Source organism: Lycorma delicatula, chromosome 6 (genome assembly GCF_047948215.1).
Source record: "Lycorma delicatula isolate Av1 chromosome 6, ASM4794821v1, whole genome shotgun sequence".
Classification (NCBI taxonomy): Eukaryota; Metazoa; Arthropoda; class Insecta; order Hemiptera; family Fulgoridae; genus Lycorma; species Lycorma delicatula.
Genome location: NC_134460.1, coordinates 19,036,549 through 19,061,029, shown reverse-complemented (window position 1 = coordinate 19,061,029; position 24,481 = coordinate 19,036,549). Strand labels below are relative to the sequence as shown.

Here is a 24,481-nt window from a genome sequence, read left to right as displayed (position 1 = left end):
AAATATCATTCCTATCCAATCAGAAAAAGGCAAAAATGTTTCTTAAAAGTTCCATTTTAGATTTTATTATTCCATATATAAATGTATAGGATGAATATATTTGTCTTATATGTATTAATAGATTAATGGTTTATATTAATAGAATTAAGGCTGCACAGTAGAACCCTTTTCAACTAAACTAAAAGGGGCAGAGCCTTCTTGAATAATCCATGAAGGCTACTGCTGTCTGTTAGAAAAGCAAAAAAAACAAAGTTCAGTAAAAGAAAATGTATTTAATAAGGAGGTACACATATAAATGTGCACACATTCATCTTGTTAATATACATCAGATATTTTACTTGCACTTTAAAAAGTTTGTAATTTTTTTCTGAACAGTTTCTTCACAGCATCTGCATGTTGCTGTATCACACTATCTCTTTAAAAGTAAGATATGGTGTTGCCTCCTTAGCCTGTCCCACAAAACGTAAAGCTATCTATAAAGACAAAGGTTTTGTTGAATCTATCTTGCATTATACTGTTGTTGAATTAATTGATTATTAACATAAGAAAATACATATAATCTCAAAGATAATTACTGTTCATACCTCCAAAGCTTTGAATCCGTTTTCCACTGTCACTTGGGGTCTACATCAGTGTCATAGGGGAAGACATCCTCCATGTGACAGTTCGATCACCACGCCACCCCCTTATGGGCTTTACCGGAGGTCATCCTCAGTACATCAGCAATGACATCTTTCAGTCTAGCTTTAGCCAGGAATGTGAATGCCACAAGTAACATTTCCATTGGTGTATCACTAACATAAATTTCAAACAAAACACATCTAGCGAAATCTCATACAACACTTTCTAAGACTGCACTTATCCAAAAGGTAAAAATGAGTTCAACACACAATGAATCGTAAAACGTAACACAAAAGCACTGACGAAACATAACAATAACAATAAATAAAGTAACAAAATAAAATGAAAAACAAACAAATCTATAACCAAACAGGAGCAAAGATAGCAGCAGTTTAACAAACCATAAAACAAAATAACAGTAAAACCAAAGATAAACACAAAGTAAGAAAGTCCAGATGGAACATCACACCCCCTTTAGCGATCCTTTCATTTGCTAAAAATGTGATAAAACTTTCTACGATCATTCATCTGGCTCAGCTTTTCCAATTAACACGAAGATCAAGTGTCGACTCGATAATATCAAGCCAACAAATGGTCTCCATGCACATTAACTCATACCTAACACATTCATATATTACATAATAAGCATCATCCAATAATCTGCTTTTCGGACACATACCAGAGTACACCAGATGAAATTTCTGTAGTCTATCCTGAAAAATATCATACCCTGAAAGAAATTGTGTCACATACTTGTTCGGCTACACCCAAGAGGCATCCCGCAAGTCAACATCTTTGTGCTCTGACTTCATAGAGTAAGAAACCCTCCATGGAATGGTTTTAGTTGTCATGCCACCTTCAGGGCAAGGAACGGGCAGGGGGGGTGGCGACTGGAACGTCACTAGACGGGTGTCTTCCCCTTCGGGGTTGGGATGTCATGCCACTCTCTCTGTACCTAGCTCTGATGGGCTTTACTGGAGGTCATCTTCAAAACCTCGGCAAAAGACATCTCTCAGCCTTATTCTTGCCTCAGTCAGGATGCCACCGATGCGAATGCCACATGTGACAATCCCATCAGTGTACTACTACCTACTAGATAACTTTTTAAAAACAAAACCCAAGTCCAAGTCTTTAACAAGACTAAATAGACAACTAGACGGAGCTGAAATCATAACTACCTACCCGAAATAGGAAAAAGTTGAGTTCAACACGCAACGTTAGTGCAAAATGTAACAAGAGACAATTACAAAACATAAAACCAAAAACCATAACAAAAGACAAAAAAACATAGGATTAGGCAAATCCATGCAGAAACCTAAACTCCTTCGGCAATCCTTTTCCTTGCCAAGTAAATGAAGTTCTCAATGATCACTCACTCGGCCCATTTCCTCCGATTATCCCGGAGATCTAATGCCGATCTGATAATATCGAGGCGGCAAATTGTCTCCGTGAGCATTAGCTCATACTTACGGCATACATAAAGATCATGATAGGCATTGTCCAACTGTCCACACATAGCGAAGTCCACCAGGCTAGGTCTCTGCAACCTGTCCCTGAAAGTACTGTGCTCAGAAAGAATTTCTGTCACGTACTTGTTAGGGTGTACCCAAGAGGCAAACCAACAACATCTGGAAAGAGATCATGCGTATACCGCCCACTTTCTGTTTCATCCCGTCTGGCCTGCCACAAAGCATTATCATGTTGCTCAATTTCCTGCACTTTCTCTGAAGTCAACTTAATGCAATCAAATAAGTTGGTTTCATGCCTGCAGTCACCAAGATTGCCTCCCATGAAATCGTATGGTAACCACTTGTTATCGTTATCAATATAAGGTGTTGAGCCCTCAATAATATATCCCAATAGCTTTTGAATTTTAGTCTATCTGTTCAAACAGGCATTGCAAGTGGCATAGTAGCCTGGCATATGCCCTTATACAGGATACTTGTGGTCTTGAAGTTAAGACGCCAATCAGGATTGACCACAGGTCATATTCCAAAAAAGGAACGACAAGCATTCTCTGCGACCTGATATTGAAACACAAACTTGCTACGTCACTGCCAAACTGCCTTTGAATAGCATCATCGTGGTCTTCTCCGGGCTGAACGTCATCTTATGTTGATGACCCCACAGCTCAAGTATCCTGCAAGCTTGGGTGGCACAGAGTTCAACCTCCCTCCACGAGCGTCCTTTGACCAGCAGGAGCCATCGTCAGCATAAGCCACAATACGACACCCACTGGGCAATATCAGCCGTAGGAGAGAAACAAAATCCACCACCTATAACAAAGGACCTAACACACTGCTGGGGACATTTCTTGAACAGTGTCTTGCCAACTTCATGGCTGCCCTTGCGGAGCAGCTCATCACGACAACTGAAGTAACTTTGCATAACTAATTCACTCACAGTACATTCTCTCTTCTAGAGTTGGTAAATCGCAGAGGATCACCACAGATAATTAAATGTCCAGGAAAATTCCCAGAACATATTCCACCTGACTGGTTGTTACCACATCTCAATTCCCCCCCCTCCCGACGGAGGGGAGATCCCTCCTCGTAGCGTGTCTGGTCGCTACACCGCCTCCTCCGTTCCTAGCCAAGAGTGGCTTAATCGGAGGTCATTTTTTCGCCCTCAAATTGATCACATTACACAGTGTTCAGTCCGGCCTCGTGAGATGTCACCGATGCAGATGCCCCGAGGGACATCTACATCGGTAATTCCGCCCCAGTCATGTTTTGCCTTCAAAGAAGACATCAGACATCTAAGACTATCACGTAGCCCTCAGGGACTAAGCTACAAGCCTGCACGCGGAAGATCGAAGACCCCACGCCTATCACTACAAAATAAGCCCTAAACCGTAAGTACCCACAATACAAACAAGTTATGCCACAACAGCATATCAAAGACAGCAAAATTCAGCCTAAATTGCCACTACGACATACCGTCGGCCATACACGGCCATCACGGTAGTGATGGACCACCTATATTCACGGGCTGGAGAACCAGGGACTTCGACCCTGGTGTTTTTACCGAACGGCCTGACTTACGTGCAGTACGTCGGGTCTCCACGGCGGAGGGGAAGGCCACATGTCGTGCCGATTGTGGTACGACAATCGGCACCTGAAGCCTGGGAAGTTCTCCTACGTAAGGAGAACTTACGTTCTCCTTACAGGCGGACAACTCTGCAGGGGTTGTCCGCCTGCATATTGGTGGACTGCCGATATAGCAAGGAAGATAGAAGAATGCCACTGGGCTAGAAGGCGTATGACAAGGGCGTACTTGCATTCGGTTAAATTCTTGTACGCTGAGCTGTATACGAAAAAAAGGAGAGAGCTTTCTAAGCTCATCATACAATCAAAGAGAAAATGTTGTGCTCAATAAATTGAGGAGGTGGAGACGGACCCGTGGGGGAGGCCCTATGCGGTTCTAATGAAGAAAGCAGTAAGACCTAGAGCTACAGTTATGAGGTGTCCACAAGAAGTGCTGAATTTAGTTGATGGGCTCTTCCCCTCGGGGGACGAATTACTCCCAGAGGTAAGAGTCGCGGCTGGGACTGCACCACTGTTTACCGAGAACTGGAGGCCGCGATCACACGAATATCATCGGCCAGGACGCCTGGCCCAGATCTCCTGCCTAATATGGTTATCAAGGTAGCGGCTTGGGCTGAGCCAGAGGCGTTTTTAGAAACATACAACACCTGTCTTAACGAGACAGTTTTTCCTGGCAGATGGAAGCGGCTGGTGCTGGTTCCTAAACCGGAAATTAAGCACTTCCCTCCTCGTATCGGCCGCTGGCGATGATTGATGCGCTAGCAAAGGTACTGGAACGTATGTTTCAGCAAAGGATAGTTGGTGTACTGGAAGATCAGAGTGGGCTCTCCGCGAATCAGTATGGATTTTGCTGGGGTAAGTCCGCCCTCGACGCTGTGGCTGCTGTCTGCGACTTAGCGGGAAGAGCCCTGAGGAGAGGTGATTTTAAGATCTGCGTCCTAGTTACAATAGACGTATGAAACGCTTTTAATTGCATTTCCCACTTAGCAATAATGGGAGCAATGGAGGACCTTCGTGCCCCTTCTTACCTGCGACGTATGGTGCAAAATTACCTCATTGGGCATCAAATGACCTTTAAACCGTATGATAGGTATTTTGAGAAGAACCTCGATAGAGGGGTGCTACAGAGGTTGGTCCTTGACCGACCCTCTGGAAATGGCTTATAATGGAGTGTTTGGGTTGTTCTCCCACAAACGGTTACATTATTTGATTATACAGATGATATAGTGTTGCTAGTGGAGGTGGAAACAAGGTATGAGGCTGTAGGCAAGATAACTGAGTTGTATATAAGGATTAGTGAGTGGATGGCTGGGGTAGGACAGATTTGGCTGCTGAAAAGACTGAGATGGTGGTGATCTCTGCCGCCAGGAGGAGGCCAACTTTACGTCTGATCCTTGATAGCAGAGAAATTGTGTCTCAGGTGGCTATAAAATACTTGGGGATCTGAGCTGACTCCAGACTAAGATTTAATACTCACGTACTCCGTGCTTGTGAGAAGGCAGAGAAAACAAGAAGACTTATTGCTAGCCTACTCCCGAATACAAGAGGGCCCTCCCAACACAGGAGGCAATTGCTTACTGGTGTGGTCTATTCAACCCTGCTATATGGCGCCGAGTTGTGGGCGGGCGTTGTTAGATTTGCCAAGTACAAGAGTAAATTGGAATCCATCCATAGGAGTTATTGCATCAGAGTAGTGGTCGCCTATAGGACGGTGTCCAGGGAGGTGGTTGCTGGATTCCTGCCTGTATACTTGATGATAATGCAGTGTAGCAGAACTAGGGAACTGAGAATACTCCCATTAGAGGAAAGGAACCACTCTGCTGAAGAAATAGAAGAAGAGATCGCACAAACATGGCAGGAGCGGTGGGACCAGGCCATGAAGGATAGGTGGACCCATTGCCTTATTGAGAATATCAGGGGGTGGTGCCAGAGGACCCATGGCACACTGAGTTTTGAGTTAACACAATTCCTGGTGGATCATGAGGGATTCAGGTCGTATTTGCACAGAATCAGGCTCAACCTATCTGAAAATTGCCTGGAGTGCGAGGTATGGTTACTGGGATTTACTAGTTAATGTGATTTTCATAAGTAAATATATTAATCATTCAGACCTGTAGGGATCTTATTCACATCATTTTCATTTCACTAACTGATTAGATTACTTATCACTATATTTTGTGTTTCTTGAATTATCAAAATTTATTGTTTCATTTTTTCCAGGAGACCATGAATGGTTATTTTATGAATGTAAATGACCAAATTAGTGAAGCTTGTGCAATAATAAAAAATGATTCTCAATTGTCTTATGGGTATAATGCTATTGGATTTTCACAAGGCTCACAGTTTCTGTAAGTTGAATGTATTTTTTTCTAATTAAGAGTTGCATTTTGCATTGTGCATATTACCATCTTATGAAAAATAAAAACACTGCAATTCATTCCCTACCTGTTGCAATAAAACATGACTTTTAATAATAAATAATTATACTTACAATTTAGTAACACATAGAAATATAAATAATTTATTCTTACAATTTTGTTAAGCATCATCATTTTTGTGATAACATGTTAAGTTTTTTAAGCTCATAAAAAAAAATATATCATTTAAAACACCATAGGAAGTAGCACCTTTGGATCAAAAACATTCACATTGCTAATAGTTAAGTTAAAATAAATATTATTTGCAATCCTTGGAAGGGGTAAGGTTTTATCACTTAAAACATTTATATTATGTTTTTGAAGCAAGATTAGTTTTTGAATTTTATCATTGAGGTAGTGAGAAAATTTAAACAAAAAAGTAAAATAATTTAAGTATATTTTTATACACCTTAGGTCAGGTAACTATAACATTTTATTCTCCTACCTCAGATGTAATTAAAAAAAAAAAATATATATATATATATATATATATATATATATATATATATATATGAAGTCTGTAAATAAAATAGTGAGATTGGTTCAGAAAAACTTTTTATTTACAATCCAATTACACATGGACTCTTATCACCTTCAAAATACCCTTGGGAAGCCACGCAATGCATCAGATGGTTTTCCCACTCTTCATAGCGATGTTGGAACTCAGAGAACCAGAATATCCTTCAAATGGTCGGTTACATTTTTTTAATGTTTTGTACTGTTCCAAAATGGTGTCCTTTAAGGTGTTTTTTTAAAGTCGGGAACATGAAAACGTTGCAGGAACTCGTCAGGTGAATAAGGTGGTTGAGAAACTACAGGAATTTTTTTTTGTTTGCCAAAAACTCATTAATTGAGAGTGCAGTGTGACAAGGTGCATTGTCATGATGCAGGATCCAATTGTCTTCGATGGTTGGTCTCACACAGGCAACTCTTTTCTGCTGTAGTCTTTCAAACATTTTTTGATAAACATATTGATCTACAGTCAGTCTGTAGGCAAACACTCCTTATGGACAATGCCATTACTATCAAAAAACAAATTAGCATGATTTTGATTTGTCCATTTTTGCTTTCTTGGGACGTGGTGAGTTTGAAGTACGCCACTCCTTGCTCCAGCGTTTTGTTTCTGGGTCGTACTCAAATATCCGAGATTCATCCCCAGTAATAACATTGTTTAGAAAATCAGGATCAGTTTCAATTCACCCTAGAAGATTGTGGCACACTTCCACCCTGTTGTTTTTCTGTTCAACAGTGAGGTTTATTGGAACCAATTTTGCACAAACTTTTTACATGTCCAATGTGTTTGTCAAAATTTGAATGGACTGTGGTATGGTTCAAATTCAATTGTTCTATAATCATTTTGACAGTTAATCACCTGTCATACCGTATCAAGTCTCTGATTCGCTCAACATTGTCCGTCACTTTTTTTTTGCAATTGTACCAGGTGGAGACCAGACCCGCTTTTTAAGTTTAACTCATTCCCCACCCTGCAAGAGGTCACCAGCTCTGCAACAAACAGCCACCTCGAATAATTTTCGGCCAAGCAATGGCAAATAGTTGTTCAGTACAATTTTCATATACTGAACAGTGTTATGTTCCACACTTTTTCCCCCTTTCATGGAATAATGAAGAATGAGAAGCAGAAAATTTATCAAATGACAGCTTACTTAAGTCAATTCTATATAAAGGAGCCCCCAAGGTCCGCAAGCAAACATGCAGGGGGACGAACAGGGATCAGACCACTTCTACTCACCCTCGTCCGGCTCCCTATTGTGAACAATGGCCTCCACTGTGGCAGCTTCAGCTTTCCATGCAGCCTCCAACTTGAGCATTTTGGTGATCGTGCTTTCAGCCACCAACACCCCGAACTCCGTGACTACTGGGTGCCATACATCATACCAGTGCCCACCAGAACACCATGTGATCCGGGGAGGGGAGTCGATTACTGCACAATATCTACATAGGGGGGAAGCTCTTTTCCCAGACCTATGTAGGTAAGCACCAAAACAGCCGTGGCCACTCAGAAACGAGTGAGTTTGTATGACAGGTTTCCGGACTTTCTCCTTATCCAGGTCTTGATTTCTGGAATGAGAGATCTTGTCCATCCACCTGTGCCAGTCCCGCTTCCTGGCCATTTGAAAATGCTTTAAACCACCTAAAAACTTCGGCTCGTGACAGAGCATCATCTTCACACGCCCTTTTCAATTTTGAAAAAGTTTCAGTAGCATTCTCACAGAGTTTAACTCAAAAGTTGATTGCAAAACATTGCTCATAATTAGTATCACTCATTTTTGTAATGCACAACAAAAAATTGTCTCACAAAAAGTTTGTTAACGTCATGTGGCAACAATAGACTAAAAATATTAATACCTAATATAAATCAACTGTTCATCTAACCATATGTTGTTTATAGTAACTTTACAGTGTTGCCACTTTGCTGCCATAAAAAACTAGTCTCATTACTTTATTTACAGACCTCGTATGTAGATATTTATATATAATTAAAATATATATATTAACTTAGCAGAATCAATTCTTTTTTGTTATTGTGTCTGTCCATATTCACCTCTGTACTAATTATATCCAAGATAAAAGTATAACACAATTTTCCACCAACAGTACAGAATTCAATAATGCCTCTTACCTTATGCTTATTGTTTTTTAATTTAATAGCACTTTTGAGGGTTTCCCTAATAATTTTTTTTTTAAATTACACAACAAACTCAAAACATAAAATTGACAGCATATTGTAAAAATCCTAAATGAACTATTAGTTTTCCCAATATAAATTTTGTTACAATCATTGCGACTATTCGTTTAGGTCAAGGTTTGTAGAACACTTTAGATCTTATAAAAACAAGTTAGGTTTCTTCAGTCTTGCAGACCATTTAATAATCAGTAAGCATTCTATCACCAATTTGGATACAAATTTAAAAATATTAGAATTTGTAAAAGGATGTGATAATAATAATTATAAAAAATTAAATATTTTAGAAAAATATTATATATACAAGTATAGACAAAAGTTTAGCTTGATTAATATACTGAGTTTGATAATACTTTCTTATCAAGACCGCCATAGATAATAATAGCACATTCGTATAATTTATAAAAATTTGTGTAATCAGTTTACATATAATATGGAATATTTTATTTTTGACTACATATTTTTATATTATGTCAATAATTTTATGTTTTGAGTTTGATGTGTAAATTTAAAAAAAAAAAAAAATTAACTGATAATGAGGGAAACCGTCTAAAGCTCTATTAAATGAATAAAATAAAATAAATACTTTTGTCTTGGATTTATATATATTATGATAGAATTAACTCAAATCATGTTTTAGATATTGAAGAACCCAATTTGCCAAGTATAATTTAAGAAAAAATGAAATTCAGTAATTAGTGCCAATAAAAAAAATTATAACAGTATGAGTGGTGTGTAATATTTATGAAAAAGGGGAATTTCCATCAGACTTCAAAAAAAGTGTTATAGTCATGATACCAAAGAAAGCAGGGGCAGATAAATGTGAAGAATACAGAACAATTAGTTTAACTAGTCGTGTATCAAAAATCTTAACTAGAATTCTATACAGAAGAATTGAGAGGAGAGTGGAAGAAGTGTTAGGAGAAGACCAATTTGGTTTCAGGAAAAGTATAGGGACAAGGGAAGCAACTTTAGGCCTCAGATTAATAGTAGAAGGAAGATTAAAGAAAAACAAACCAACATACTTGGCGTTTATAGACCTAGAAAAGGCATTCAATAACGTAGACTGGAATAAAATGTTCAGCATTTTTAAAAAATTAGGGTTCAAATACAGAGATAGAAGAACAATTGCTAACATGTACAGGAACCAAACAGCAACAGTAATAATTGAAGAACATAAGAAAGAAGCCGTAATAAGAAAGGGAGTCCGACAAGGATGTTCCCTATCTCCGTTACTTTTTAATCTTTACATAGAACTAACAGTTAATGATGTTAAAGAACAATTTAGATTCGGAGTAACAGTACAAGGTGAAAAGATAAAGATGCTATGATTTGCTGATGATATAGTAATCCTAGCCGAGAATAAAAAGGATTTAGAAGAAACAATGAACGGCATAGATGAAGTCCTACGCAAGAACTATCTCATGAAAATAAACAAGAACACAACAAAAGTAATGAAATGTAGTAGAAATAACAAAGATGGACCACTGAATGTGAAAATAGGAGGAGAAAAGATTATGGAGGTAGAAGAATTTTGTTATTTGGGAAGTAGAATTACTAAAGATGGACAAAGCAGGAGCGATATAAAATGCCAAATAGCACAAGCCTTCAGTAAGAAATATAATTTGTTTACATCAAAAATTAATTTAAATGTCAGGAAAAGATTTTTGAAAGTGTATGTTTGGAGTGTCGCTTTATATGGAAGTGAAACTTGGACGATTGGAGTATCTGAGAAGAAAAGATTAGAAGCTTTTGAAATGCGGTGCTATAGGAGAATGTTAAAAATCAGATGGATGGATAAAGTGACAAATGAAGAGGTATTGCGGCAAATAGATGAAGAAAGAAGCGTTTGGAAAAATATAGTTAAAAGAAGAGACAGACTTATAGGCCACATACTAAGGCATCCTGGAATAGTCGCTTTAATATTGGAAGGACAGGTAGAAGGAAAAAATTGTGTAGGCAGGCCACGTTTGGAATATGTAAAACAAATTGTTAGGGATGTAGGATGTAGAGGGTATACTGAAATGAAACGACTAGCACTAGATAGGGAATCTTGGAGAGCTGCATCAAACCAGTCAAATGACTGAAGACAAAAAAAAAAGTATGCGAGTAATAAAATTGGAAGAAATGCTGTAGTGTAAATGATGTTGATTTTTTTTAAATTTCTGTAATGTTCTATAAATTTTTCATTTACCAGTGTTATAAATGTATTAACAGGAGAGCAGTAGCACAAAGATGTCCTGAACCAAAAATGCTTAACCTGATTTCTATTGGAGGTCAACATCAGGGTGTTTATGGTTTACCTCATTGTAACTATCCAGATCATTCATTTTGCGATAATATACGCAGGATTCTTAATGCTGGTGCTTATTTATCGTAAGTTTTGTTATTAATGTATATTATTATATAGTTAATATACTAATAATTCTTTTACTTACATAAGTTGGTTAGTTTTTTTTACCTGTTTATATGACATCTGATTTTTAGCAGTATACAAAGTCATAGAGTCTCGACCTTTCATCTGAAAGATTAGAGTTCACTCAATCTGGCGTGGCATTTTAATTTTTTTATGTTATGTTTATAAGTTACTTTTTACTTCCTTGTATGAAGTAAAGTTAGTATTGTGATCGTGAAAAATTTTGTTCTTCAGATTTCATCTCCTTTTTTCTTTTTTTTAACTTTTTTTTAGTTGTTGTACGAAGTAAAGAAAGTATTGTGATCGCAAAACATTTTGATTTTCAGATTTCAATAGAAATCCATTTTGAATTGTTTTGGTGTGACATATGTACATATGTATATATGTATATACTCATATGTGCGTATTTATCTCACATAACTCTAAAACAACTAGCCTTAGGATGTTGAAATTTTTGATTTAGCACTGTTGGTAACATCTAGTTGTGCATCTCCCTTTTTGATTGCAGTTGAAATTAAAACTAAAATTTTAATTAACAAAATATTTGGATCTTAAAAGGAGGCACATCAGTTCGAATCACACTTCATCTCCTTTTATTTTTTTTAACTTTTTTTTATTTATTTTTTAACTTTTCTTTTTTTTTAATTTAAATATATTGATGTAATAATTATTTACCCATGACTGTAAAAAATGTTTTACAATAAATAATAATTCAATGATTAAAAAAAATGATTAATAAACTAAAATTTTATATACTTTTAAAAATGTGTAAATGAAATTTAATAGGCATTGCATATATAATAAATTTGGTGAAATATCTAATTATTTAATATTAATTGAAAATTATAATTTAGAATCTTATTATTTTTGGATTTTCTAGTTTAATTTCTGTTTAATTATATTTAATTATTCTGGAATTTTTGTTTAATTTTATCTACATTAAAGTTAACTACAGAATGACTGAAAGTAGCCCCTCGCCAACAACATATACACTGACGCATACATGCCCAACCTTTAATAAATTGCAAAAAATTCTTATCTTTTAGTTCATTACTCCTCTGATATTGTCAGACAATATTCTCCGTAAGTCAGAGTTGAAATCGCTCTTTGATATAATTCTTCTGATCTTAATTTGTGTACACATTCTCTAGTTTTCAAATTTTCTCTCTCTTTATGTTTACCATCTTCTCTTAATCTTTTTATTCTTTCCTTGGTCTTAACGTTTTCTTTCCCTTTGTATTTATCATCTTCTCTTAATCATTTTATTCTTTGGTTTTAACATTTTCTTGCCCTACATCTTCTTGTCGTTTTTTAAGATATATTTCTTCATGTTAACTTTCTTTTTCCTGTATGATTGTTTTGTTTTCATTTTTGATTATTTACCAAATAATCCAATAATAAAAACTAAATATTTTACACTGTTAGGTAAATTAACGTTTGTAACCAGTATACAGGAGTTCACTAAACGGAATAGTTTTATTATTATTAACTTCTGTTTATATGACGCACCAGAAATCTAAAACTTTTGTTAATCAGCAACTCACAAAGATATGAATAATACTGATCTAGTAATATGAGTAGTAAAGGGACTTTTAGTCTATCCTAATATTTCATGTAAGATTGTTGAATTAATAATTGTATAAATATTTGATGTTAATAAAAGCTAATATTTCAGCAATTGTGTAATTGTCCACTTTATTAAAGAATTAAAGGATCATATCTCACTTTCAAATGAAAGAAGTTTAAATGAAGTGTAGCAAAAAATGTGTATATGTAATTTAATAGAAATTTTAAGAAAGTCATGTGGTGTCCACATCAGATTTTTTAACATCTGTACTGCAATTTTTAGAAACTATTTTTTTTCTTTACTTATGAAAATTCAAACAAATTCAATTTTCACCAAATAAAAGGGTCCTTTTTATAAATTTTGGTATTACAAACTGTTAAAATAACTTAGCTGATAATAATAAAGAATTAAAAAATATGCCTTTAGATCTCTTTGAAGCATTAGTAGTAATTCCTTTTAAAATTGTATTGCAACTGGTAATCACAGACATTAAATGTACTGCCAGTAGCTACAGGAAAAGCCCTCACAACGTAATAGCAGTATTATTGTTAGATATTTGATAGTATCAAATATTAATTATGCTAATTGTAAAATATCAATTACTTATTAACTTTGGGTAAATGTAAAATTTTAAAATTATGATTTTTAAAACATTAAGATCTGGGATTTTGCAAAAATTCCTTTTAACTTAATTATTTAAAAAATTTAGAACACATCAAAGTTAGGATAAAATGTCAGTTTATTAAATGCTCTACAGAGCCACATTTAATAAACTGGTTCTCATAGGTTACTTGACTTCAATAAATTACCTTTGATGAAATTGAATCTTGTAAAAACATTCCCATAGTTAGAAGAAAGAATATTTAAATAAAATTGTGCAGCGTAACAAAATTTGGATTAGTATATCCAATTTAAATCTTAACTAGAATTCTGTACGATAGAATTGAGAGGAGACTGGAAGAAGTGTTAGGTTAAGACCAGTTTGGTTTAAGGAAAAGTATAGGTGCAAGGGAAGCAATTTTAGCGCTCAGATTAATAGTAGAAGGAACATTAAAGAAAAGCAAACCAACCTACTTGGCATTATAGACCTAGAAAACGCATTCAATAATGTAGACTGGAATAAAATGTTCAACATTTTTAAAAAATTAGGGTTTAAGTACAGAGATAGAAGAACAATTGCTAACATTTACAGGAACCAAACACTAACAGTAATAATTGAAGAACGTAAGAAAGAAGCTGTTATAAAACAGGGAGTCTGACAAGGATGTTCCCTATCCCTGTTACTTTTTAATCTTTACATAGAACTAGCACTTAATGATAAGGAACAATTTAGATCCAGAGTAACAGTACAAGGTGAAAAGATAAAAAGATAAAGATGCTGCAATTTGCTGTTGATATAGTAATTCTAGCCGAGAGTAAAAAAGATTTAGAAGAAACAATGAACGGTATGGATGAAATCATACGCAAGAACTACCGCATGAAAATAAACAAGAACAAAATGAAAGTAATGAAATGTTGTAGAAATAATATAGATGGACCTCTTAATGTAAAAATAGGAAGAGAAAAGATTACGGAGGTAGAAGAATTTTGTTATTTGGGAAGTAGAATTACTAAAGATGGACGAAGCAGGAGCGATATAAAATACCTTATAGCACAGGTGAAACGAGCCTTCAGTCAGAAATATGGTTTGTTTACATCAAAAATTAATTTAGACGTCAGGAAAACATTTTTGAAAGTGTATGTTTGGAGTGTCACTTTATATGGAAGTGAAACTTGGACGATTGGAGTATCTGAGAAGAAAAGATTAGAAGCTTTTGAAATGCGGTGCTATAGGAGAATGTTAAAAATCAGATGGGTGGATAACATGACAAATGAAAAGTTGTTGCGGCAAATTGATGAAGAAAGAAGCATTTGGAAAAATATAGTTAAAAGAAGAGACAGACTTTTAGGCCACATATTAAGTCATCCTGGAATAGTCATTTTGATATTGGAGGGGCAGGTAGAAGGAAAAAATTGTGTAGGCAGGCAATGCTTGGAATATGTAAAACAAATTGTTAGGGATGTAGAATGTAGTGGGTATACTACATTCTACATCCCTAACTACCTACATGAAATGAAATGACTGGCACTAGATAGGGAATCTTGGAGAGCTGCATCAAACCAGTCAGATGACTGGACAAAAAAAAATCCAATTTAATTCAGTGTAACTAACAGGATGTGGCAGTATTTATTTATGATTCTTATTACATTAAATTTAACATAAGTAACTTTATAGATCTCCCATGAAGTGGATATGATTCTGTCTTTCATCCAGAATGTTGTAGGTTCAAAATAAGCTGTAAGCTTGTATCGCGGTGTATTAGTTATTTACAGAAAATAAAATAATGTGTATATGTTGTAATATAAAGTTATTGGTACTGTAAATGTAATGGAAAGTATTAAGGTGTATAAGACCTCCTTATATACCTCAGCCTAGAAGATTTTTTTAACAATCCTAACCTTCTCTTTCTCTTAGTCCAGCTCTAAGCCCACTAAATAAATATCTATCTGAAATTAAAGATGCTTCAAAGATTACTTTTCTGTTTTAGACCACTCTTTTATTGACATCACATTCTAGAAGTAACTGTCTAACAGTCTTAGTCTATACTTTTATCTTCTTGAAAAAAACTGTAGTATTGAATGATTTTTTTAGCACATGTGAGGTTGATTCAGATGTAAAATATATGTATTTACAATGCTTTGTGAGTTATACAAACTTTACTTACATAAACTTAGAATTTATATTGATTGTCTCCTACATAGATACAATTACAATATCTTGAGCAAGAAAATGACAAGTATTATTGCACAAGTTATTAATACAATTTACAGAAATGTAATGTTTTTTATATGAGGCATGTTTTTAAAGTAAGGTCTGTTTTGAATTTACCATCTGTATATATGATCTAGATAGATAGTGCTTGTGTAGTTTAGTTATTTCAATCAAATCAGCTGTTAGCAACAATAGTTTAGTAATTTTGTTGTTAGTTTATATCCACTCATTTATAATGAGTGCTATAATTTGTGATCATGCCAAGTGTGAAGTACGATGAGCATTTTGTTTTTTGATGGCAAAACATTTCTGCTGCTGAAATTCACAGGCAAATTTATGACATTTACAGCCAATTATTATGAATGGTACAAAAGTAAGACAGTGGTGCTGTTCATTTCAAGAAGGACAAACATTAATGATAAAGGAAGAACATTAATGATAAATGTAGCAACGGCTGTCTATGATAACAGATGATTTGAAGAGATTCAAGAAAATGGGCACGTTGTCAAAATTGTCTTTGATATTTCATGATCTTTGATTCATGAAGTTTTGACTGAAAAATTGGGTTATAAAGAATTACTAGAGTTATAATATTGGCTGAAGAAGTCAACTGATACACACAAGGAAAACAGTCTTGCTATAGCGCTACAAAAATGAAAGTGATGAATTGTTTGATCACTTTGTTACTGGAGATGAAACCTGGGGATGAACCCTTCATTAGCCTTCCTTTTAACTATATGAAAAATTTGTTGAGGCACCTTTGAAGAAAAGTAGTAAATAAATGTAGTCTTTTTGCATAAGTAATAAAAAGTTTGTTCATATTTTTCAGTTTTATTTTTATTTCAAAACAACCTTACTTTAAAAATGTACCTCATATTTGAAGTATTCATGTTCAAAAACTGTAAGAAAACTTAATTTCTATGTCTTTTTAATACTGAATCCCTTCTACTGAAATATTAATATAATAAAAATAAATTTTCCAATCAACAGAAGTGCATAAAATGTTTTATATCTGTTAATAAGCCAAGCTGGTCCTAAGCAAGACAATAAATTCTGTTCCTTGGAATCCAATGGTTCCATGCTACCTGAAATGGCTTTGTGAATAGTATCCTGGAGGTTAAAGGGTAAGAAATAAATTAAAATATCAGTAACCAAAGCCAGTGAACCAGTTTCATAGATTGCAGAAATTAAGAATGCTGGGTGCAGTTTTACTGCATGCTTTGAAAGTTTTTAGCCATACAGTATTTGAGATATTTTACTGAATGAGAATAAAGGATAACAGTTTGAAATATATGATGTACTAACTGACTGAAAATGAAATTCCTTGAAAAGAAATGAATAGGTTACTTGAAAAACTTTTTAAGTTGTATTGTCTTTGTGTGATCTTGCGTTATCTGCTGTAATTTAAAACCATTCAGAATGTAAAGGAAGCTACGATGGGATTGTTGCATCTCCATACCATGCCATTTTCATATCTTTCTCAAAGAAATACTGCATGCTTCATGTTTGTGTGATGTATAAAAAAAAAGTTCTTTTGATATTGATTTAGTTTTGAAACAAGTATGCACTTGCTAAACTTCTACATATTGAGAAAGTGTGTCATCTTTTAGGGTTTTTTAAACTTATTTAAATTTATGTGAATGATTGAGTTATCTTTTGAAATGTTTTATTTAATTTCTGTTTCTTATTTGCTTATTTCAAACTGACATGTATTCCCCATAATCAACTCATGTTCTACCTTCTTTAAATATATTTATAATATTTATATTTTTTATAAATAATATATATATATATATATATATATATATATATATATATATATATATATATTTTATTTTTTTATTTACTTTGATATGTTATTTTCTGTTGTGTCATTTACAGTTGGGTACAGGATTATTTGGTACAAGCAGAATATTGGCATGATCCATTGAATGAGGAAGAGTATAAAGAAAGAAGTGTTTTTTTAGCAGATATTAATAATGAAAAAAAAATAAATATAGATTATATTAAAAATTTACAAAGTCTTAATAATATTGTTTTTGTTAAATTTAATAATGATACAATGGTAATGCCTAAAGAAAGTGAATGGTTTGGATTCTATTCACCTGGTCAAGTGGTTAATATTACTGATCTGTGGAATTCAAAATTGTATATTGAGGTATTTGTTATTTAAAATTCTTTCTACTAAAGTATATGTTTGTAGATATGCAAATTATTGTTAAATAGGTCACATGATAAAATTATCCTTTTATGTTACAGGTTTTTTTTTATATATTTAAAAAATGAATATTATCATTTCAAGACAGATAGTCATTGTCTTAATGCTGCTTCTTAAACTGCTTCTGTGTTCAAATTTATTCATTGTAATTCAATAACAACATTAAAGAGATGGGTGAAAATCTTATCCATCAAAGATATCAACATTCATATTTCACTGATTACAACTAATGCAGTCCTAATGTGGTCTGAAGTAAAACCACTAATGATGAGTCATAGTCAGGCATGGCATTTTCATTCATTTTAATATTTCCATTTTATATTCTCATCCTAAAGGTTATGTGATAAACAATATAAAAAATTTTTTATGTTACATCTTATATTGACCAAATTATAAATGATTCTTATTATACATACATGTGAACTAACATTTGTTGTTTTCCTCACATTTCTGAGCCCTTGAATGAGTTGTTATTAGTTGTTTGATACAGCCTTGTTTGTACTGAGAAAAAAAGGGAAATATTTAACAGGTGTCAAAATGATAATTAAATATTATGTAGCAGAAGATCTGGTTTTACTCAATGAGCATTTTAGCTCCTGGTTGGACTTTTCGTAGAGCATCAGACAAGAAAGGATCCTGGACAGGCCCCATCAAATACTAAGAACACAAGATCTCCACTTCCGTTTCATTGAGTTAATAACCTTTGGGTAGGACAGATAATGGATAGATAGGACAATCTAACCATAGAGGAACTGTAAGAAAGACAAATCAAAAGAAAATGCTCTTAAGGCTAAAGGCCCTTTTGGTGGTAGTAGATGTCCATCCTGTACATAATTCCTTGAGAGATTGAAATATCTTTACAAAGTCAGAAGCAACACATTACTGATTATTGATTTTATATGTTACTGATCAATTCAAATACATCTTTAAAAATTTGCTTTTGTTTCAGATACTAAAGAGCCTATGATTCAAGACTATCACTGTGTGGTAATAGTCTGAACTTTTAGACTTAAGGAAGAGTGTCATATAGTCCTGGAGTGTCATATTGTATAGAAGTTAAGCATAGATGTTGAAGTTGGAAAGGATTTTGGATTCTGGATTGAAGCTTTTGAGTAAAATGTAAATGTGAAGAAAGTAATGTGGATGAATAAAGTGCAGAATGAGAAAGTAATTAACAAAATTAAAGAAGAGCACTTATGTGGAAAGTAAAAAAAAAGAAAAGAACTGGTTAGAGGGTATGGAATCATGACATTGCATTGGAAGGATCAAAAGAAGGACAGACAAAGCGAGGAAGAAGGATGAAGTTAATAGATGAGGTGAAGATTGGAAACTACAATGGGACAAAAGAGAAGGCTTGGGACAGAAATGAAAGAACACAGCAGTGGACATAAGGGATCTGCTGCCAGGCAGAACGCTAAATGATAATGATGATGACTAAAGAGCCATTTAACAACAAAGTCTTAAAGCTTTCTTAACAAAATTTCATTTTTCCCCAGAATTGTGTGATGTGTAGATGTATCCAACTTAACTAATAATTTTACCAGATCCTAGTGCAAGTAAATTAATTTGTGAATTCTTGTGAAAAAAACCTTTTGTAAGACTTCCAGTTACAAATTGTTCTTGCACCTGAAGTACAAGAGGCACTAGATCGAGTTCTTTTCTCAGAGTAATGATGTTCTCTGTACAGCCAATCCTTGTGATGAGAAAGTAATTATGGTTTCACTTATTAAGCTAAATATCAGTTCTCTGCATGTCATTATGAACAGTATTTTGGTTAAATGAGTTAGCATCAGGGAACCACTTCACCCCTCACTTTCCTTAGCCTGGCACAGAATTCTTGTTCTGGCTTGCAGATATCTGTGCCAGTCTAAGAAGTGCTTGTACTTCATATCAGGTACCTACACTTTTGATTATTGTATGTTAACTCTCATACTTATCAAAATTTCAAAACAAGTAGATTTTTTTAAAAAATCTCAAAATTCAAAAAGTTTTGATTTAATTTTTCATTACTAATTGTGAGTTTTTAGAATTCATAGGAAGGTATTTTGTTAAAGAATTTTCAGATCTCTTGTTCTGAAAAGCGCCTTAATAAAAATCTGTACCAGATTTTATATCAGTCCTCTTTTTGTTACATAAAAAAAAATGAAATTTAACTAACATATAGACTGATTTTTATTATTATTTACTTTATTTGGTTTATCATTATTATTATTTTATATATTGTTTATTTTTTATGTGTTTGTATTACAGGACAGACTTGGATTGCAGAAGATGAGAAAGGATGGTAAATTACATTTCCTAGCAGTGGATGGTGATCATTTAAGATTTAATTGGGATTGGTTTTTAAGTGAAATTATTCATCCTTATATAAAAAATATGACAATATAAACAATTTTGTATTTATTTTTTTAATCTTTTTGTTGAAAACATGCTTTATAGAATATATATATTTATATACATTCACATGTTTTTATATAATTATGGTGATTATAATTTTATTCTTAATCGTTTTTTATGTAGTAACATTATATTGTTAAAGAATACTGTGAGAATATGATTAAAAAATTTATTATGAAGCATTGAGTATATTGTAACATAAAATATCAAGAATAGAATTTTTATTTAATCTCCAGTGAAATCCGTGGTAAAAACAGTAAGAAAAAACAAAAATAGAAAATGATACTTACAAAAAGTAAATGCTTATCTTAAGTGAAAAATTTGGCCAAGTTGTCTGATCTAATAGTTTTGCAGATTATTATGACATATAAATTCTGTACTTGTTTATTAATTTTTTTTGTTTTGTGTTACCTGGACAATGAATATAAAATCGGTGCTTTTGATAACATTAAAATAATATATTTTGTTATATGTATCATATATATTATCTGTTATATATAATAATATATTTTGTATGTTTATATGTATGTACATATATTTCCGTTATGTATAGTTCATTGATAATATCAATCATATAAATTTTTGATGACATGATTGTGATTCATAGCCGTCACTAACTTTCTGTATATTAGAATTTTGTATAAGTCTTGTATATTTAAATGTATGTTATTTTTATACAATGAGTTTATAATTTTATGTAATAAAGTTAATTTTACTCAATATTTATTTTATTAATTTCTTAATCAAATTTAACAAAACCTGCATTAACTTGCTACAACTTGTGTGAAAAATAAAATTAAAAGATTTAAAGTATAAAAATCATAGTGTATATTATTGTAGTAATCTATTATCTGTGTTGTCAGTTATTGTAAACAATAGAAGAAATGAACCAACCAAAATCATTATGAAACACAACCAACCATGAGAAACCAACTAAAAACATTGTGAAACTCTCTATCACAGATTGGTTATAACCAACACCAAATTTAAATTTGGAAAGTTATAGAATTTAACCCTACAGAAGCATTCTCACTATTTATAGATTTTTAGATGATACAAATTTTTATAAGAAACGAGTAAATTCTTGTATATTAATTAAACAGGATTATTATGTATGTGTATTTATGTATAATTGAAAAATAAATCTTGTCATTTGTATTTTTGTATGTACTCATGTTTAGTTAAAACAAAAAGATTTGAGCTAAGTTTCCAATTTGGTAATGCTGAATGATTAATTTGGTAAATTTGAATGATTAAGAAAAAATTCTTTCACCCATAATTTTTTTTGAAATTTAAGTAATAGTTTTTTCCTGAAAATTCATCTCGATTACTCCAATTTTTGTGTGCAGTGAAGGATAAGTTACTAGCATTTTTTATCATACAAAGTGAACTCTCATATTTAGTAATATTTTGAGTCTCTGACTAAAGTATAGCTTATGGCTATGAAAATATTTTTAAAATATGGCTTATGGCTCTGATCAAACTAGAATATAGCAGCTAGCCATGCGGTTTCCATGTATGAAATTTTGTAAAAAAGGTTGAAGAATTATTGTTATTTATTTATATCTCTCTTTGAGCATGAAATATCTGCAAGGAAAAATTGCAATTATAAGGTCAACTAACTTAATACAACATATATTTAACAAGTAGCAAATTATATCATCACATTGCCAAATATTTGACTGTATAGAATTTGGTGTGTATTAAAAAAAACATGTTGTTTCATGTTTTAACTTAATTCATACTCTGAAAAAATAAAAATTAGATTTTTTTTCTGTAGTTTGTGAATGATAAAAAAATAAAATAATTATATAAGAAAAGACAAACATTTAGTAATCTTCTAAGACTGCATTGTTTTTTTATGAAATGAACAACTGGGCAATGGAATTCGGTCTGAATTAGTATATACAGGGTTCTCACTGAATTTTAAGATTCATTTGTCTTGAACAAATTTGTAAAAATTTCCTGACTCATAATGTTATGTTGCTGTTGTTTAATTTGCAAAATACAAACATATATTTTTTTTGCAGTGGCCACCATCTCGATAGCTGCCCAACGGGTGCCGGTTTTTTTATTATTTATTACATTCATTTTTAATGATTTTTTTATAATATACATTTAAAAGTCCATTTGACCTCCCTCTACAATTCTATTTAATGCTTCATCAAAAACAAAGCATACCACATAATTAATAAAACAATGTAGCTGATATTACAGAATGCCATCAAAGTATGGTGCAAAGCCATGATTGATGACATAAGAGCATTTGGTAGCTCCAAGCTAGAATTTTTACACTATATAACAATCTGGAAACATAATTTTAAAAGTTGCACCAGTATCTTCACAAATTTATATAACTTGTGTACAACATTGAAAACTCACATATTATTTCCACCTTATAAACATCGTCTTTATAGCAAAAAGAAGTAATTGTGTTGTCATTTTGCGTAAATGAAATCAAGGATTCAAATGTATCATTTGCTCCTGAAATGCTATTACTCTGATCAGAAAATCCAGGCAAAGAACACACAGATGTATTACAACCTCCATTCTCACAACTTTATCAAAATTTTACTCTGCTGAGTTGAAGTACCACTGGGATATAAAGTTTTCAGTGAAGGCTGAGAATTCCTTATGCTAATTATTTCATTATGCTGCTTTCCCTTTACTGTGTGAAGTAAGTCACTGCCTTTCGGCCCATGTTGCTCAAACCAAAATGTTTTTTACACATTTATAAAAAGCATGAATGCACATCTCTTCTCAACCTACTGAATTTCTGGGTGCAAGTTTATATCTAATCATTGGTCATTAGTCTTTGTAAATGCCATCTAAAATCAATTACCTAAAATACAAAAAAAAATCATAGTGGTTTCAGAGAAATTCCAAGAAAACAGTTAAGATCTTTAAATTTTTCAATGGTAACTTTTTACTAAAGTTTTTTTACCAGTGAAAAAATTAACTGCAAAATGAAATATTCCTCCTTTAATATAAAAAAAAAAAATAATCAGGGAATGTAAAAAAAGGAGATGTTAACGGCTGCCACTTCCCAAAGTCGGAAATGTATAGCATACATATTTTGGTATTATTTAAAAATACTTTATTAATAAACAAAATTCTTACACTTAATTTGGTAACAAAAAAGCAATTCTCTGAAATTTTTCCTGATTTTTTCTAATTATTCCTGACTAAGTTTATATTTCCAGCCTATGGGAACCATGATATATTATACATGCATGTTACACAAGCATATATTTCATTTTCAGAATTTATTAACTAAGTTCTGAAGCTGAAAAAGTAAGCTAGCAATTTTTTGTATTCATAATTAAGCTGTCAGTTGTAGTAAATCTGTTTTTCATTTGACAAAATTCAAAAGCTGTAAAAAAATTTTCAGTTTAAATTATCTGCCTGAAAAATTTATGAGTATTTTGAATTTAACTATAGATAATTTATGCTTTGGGAGTATACCCACCTTGGTGAGTTAATGCGCTGTTTGAAATTCAATCATCTTCTTTGTCAACCTTACTTTCTGAATTTGTTTTTATTTTTGAAAATATACTCATGTGGAACAATTGTACAATTAACAGCACTGCTATGTTGATTGGATTATTTTATGTAAATTTTAAGATTTGTAACAGTGTCTGAGGTACAAGTATATTATCTGAGCATTCAGAAACTACTGTCATTCGGAAGATAGCACTTATTTGGTAAATATCTGTTAGAAAGCTTAACATTATCTGTATTATATATGCGTATGAACATAAGCCCTTGCTTCTCACAAATTAACATGCACAAAGATAATTTATGAGAATCAAGACAAATACTTATTAACCAAACAGTAGAACGAATATAAACTTGCTAAATATAACATTGTCTGCATTAGAAAATCCATATGAGCATATGTATTTGGTTGATATGAGATAACACAAATCTGCAGATAGAAAAGCTTACACTGAGGGTTAATGTTATTTTACAATATCATATTCTTGTATTAATTTTTTGAAGTGCTAAATAAGCCAAGCTCTGTGAGAAATATCCAGTTGCAATACCTCAACACCATCTTGCTGCTATGATTTACCGTAAAGCCTGAATTTAGGTGAGTATTTAACTTATTTAGATCGGTTCACTGAACTTGATTATATAAAAATTTAAAAATAATTTAAGTACCAAATCAATGATCAGTAATGCTTCAACCACACTTTATTATGTGGAACAATATAAATACTCTTTGGAAATCAATGAAAATTTCAAATAGCTTTTTCTTTTACTGATGTAAATATTAGTG

At 32.8% G+C, this 24,481-nt stretch overlaps 1 protein-coding gene and 1 long non-coding RNA gene across 4 annotated transcripts in view; one reads left to right on the top strand and one right to left on the bottom strand.

Annotated features, from left to right (window-relative positions):
- The window catches only part of Ppt1 (Palmitoyl-protein thioesterase 1), a 45,962-nt gene extending 24,680 nt beyond the window's left edge, over nt 1–21,282 (top strand). For 2 of the 3 annotated variants that reach the window (XM_075369331.1, XM_075369332.1), the window contains 4 exons: nt 5,889–6,016; nt 11,007–11,165; nt 17,466–17,742; nt 20,053–21,282. In XM_075369331.1, coding sequence (XP_075225446.1) covers nt 5,889–6,016; nt 11,007–11,165; nt 17,466–17,742; nt 20,053–20,190 — 702 coding nt within the window. In that variant the 3' untranslated portion in view covers nt 20,191–21,282. The remainder of the gene's footprint in view (nt 1–5,888; nt 6,017–11,006; nt 11,166–17,465; nt 17,743–20,052) is intronic. The other variant, XM_075369330.1, reaches the window with a different exon arrangement.
- LOC142326704 (uncharacterized) overlaps nt 1–24,481 on the bottom strand; it is a 31,617-nt gene that overhangs the window by 1,859 nt on the left and 5,277 nt on the right. The gene's annotated exons all lie outside the window — the stretch shown is intronic.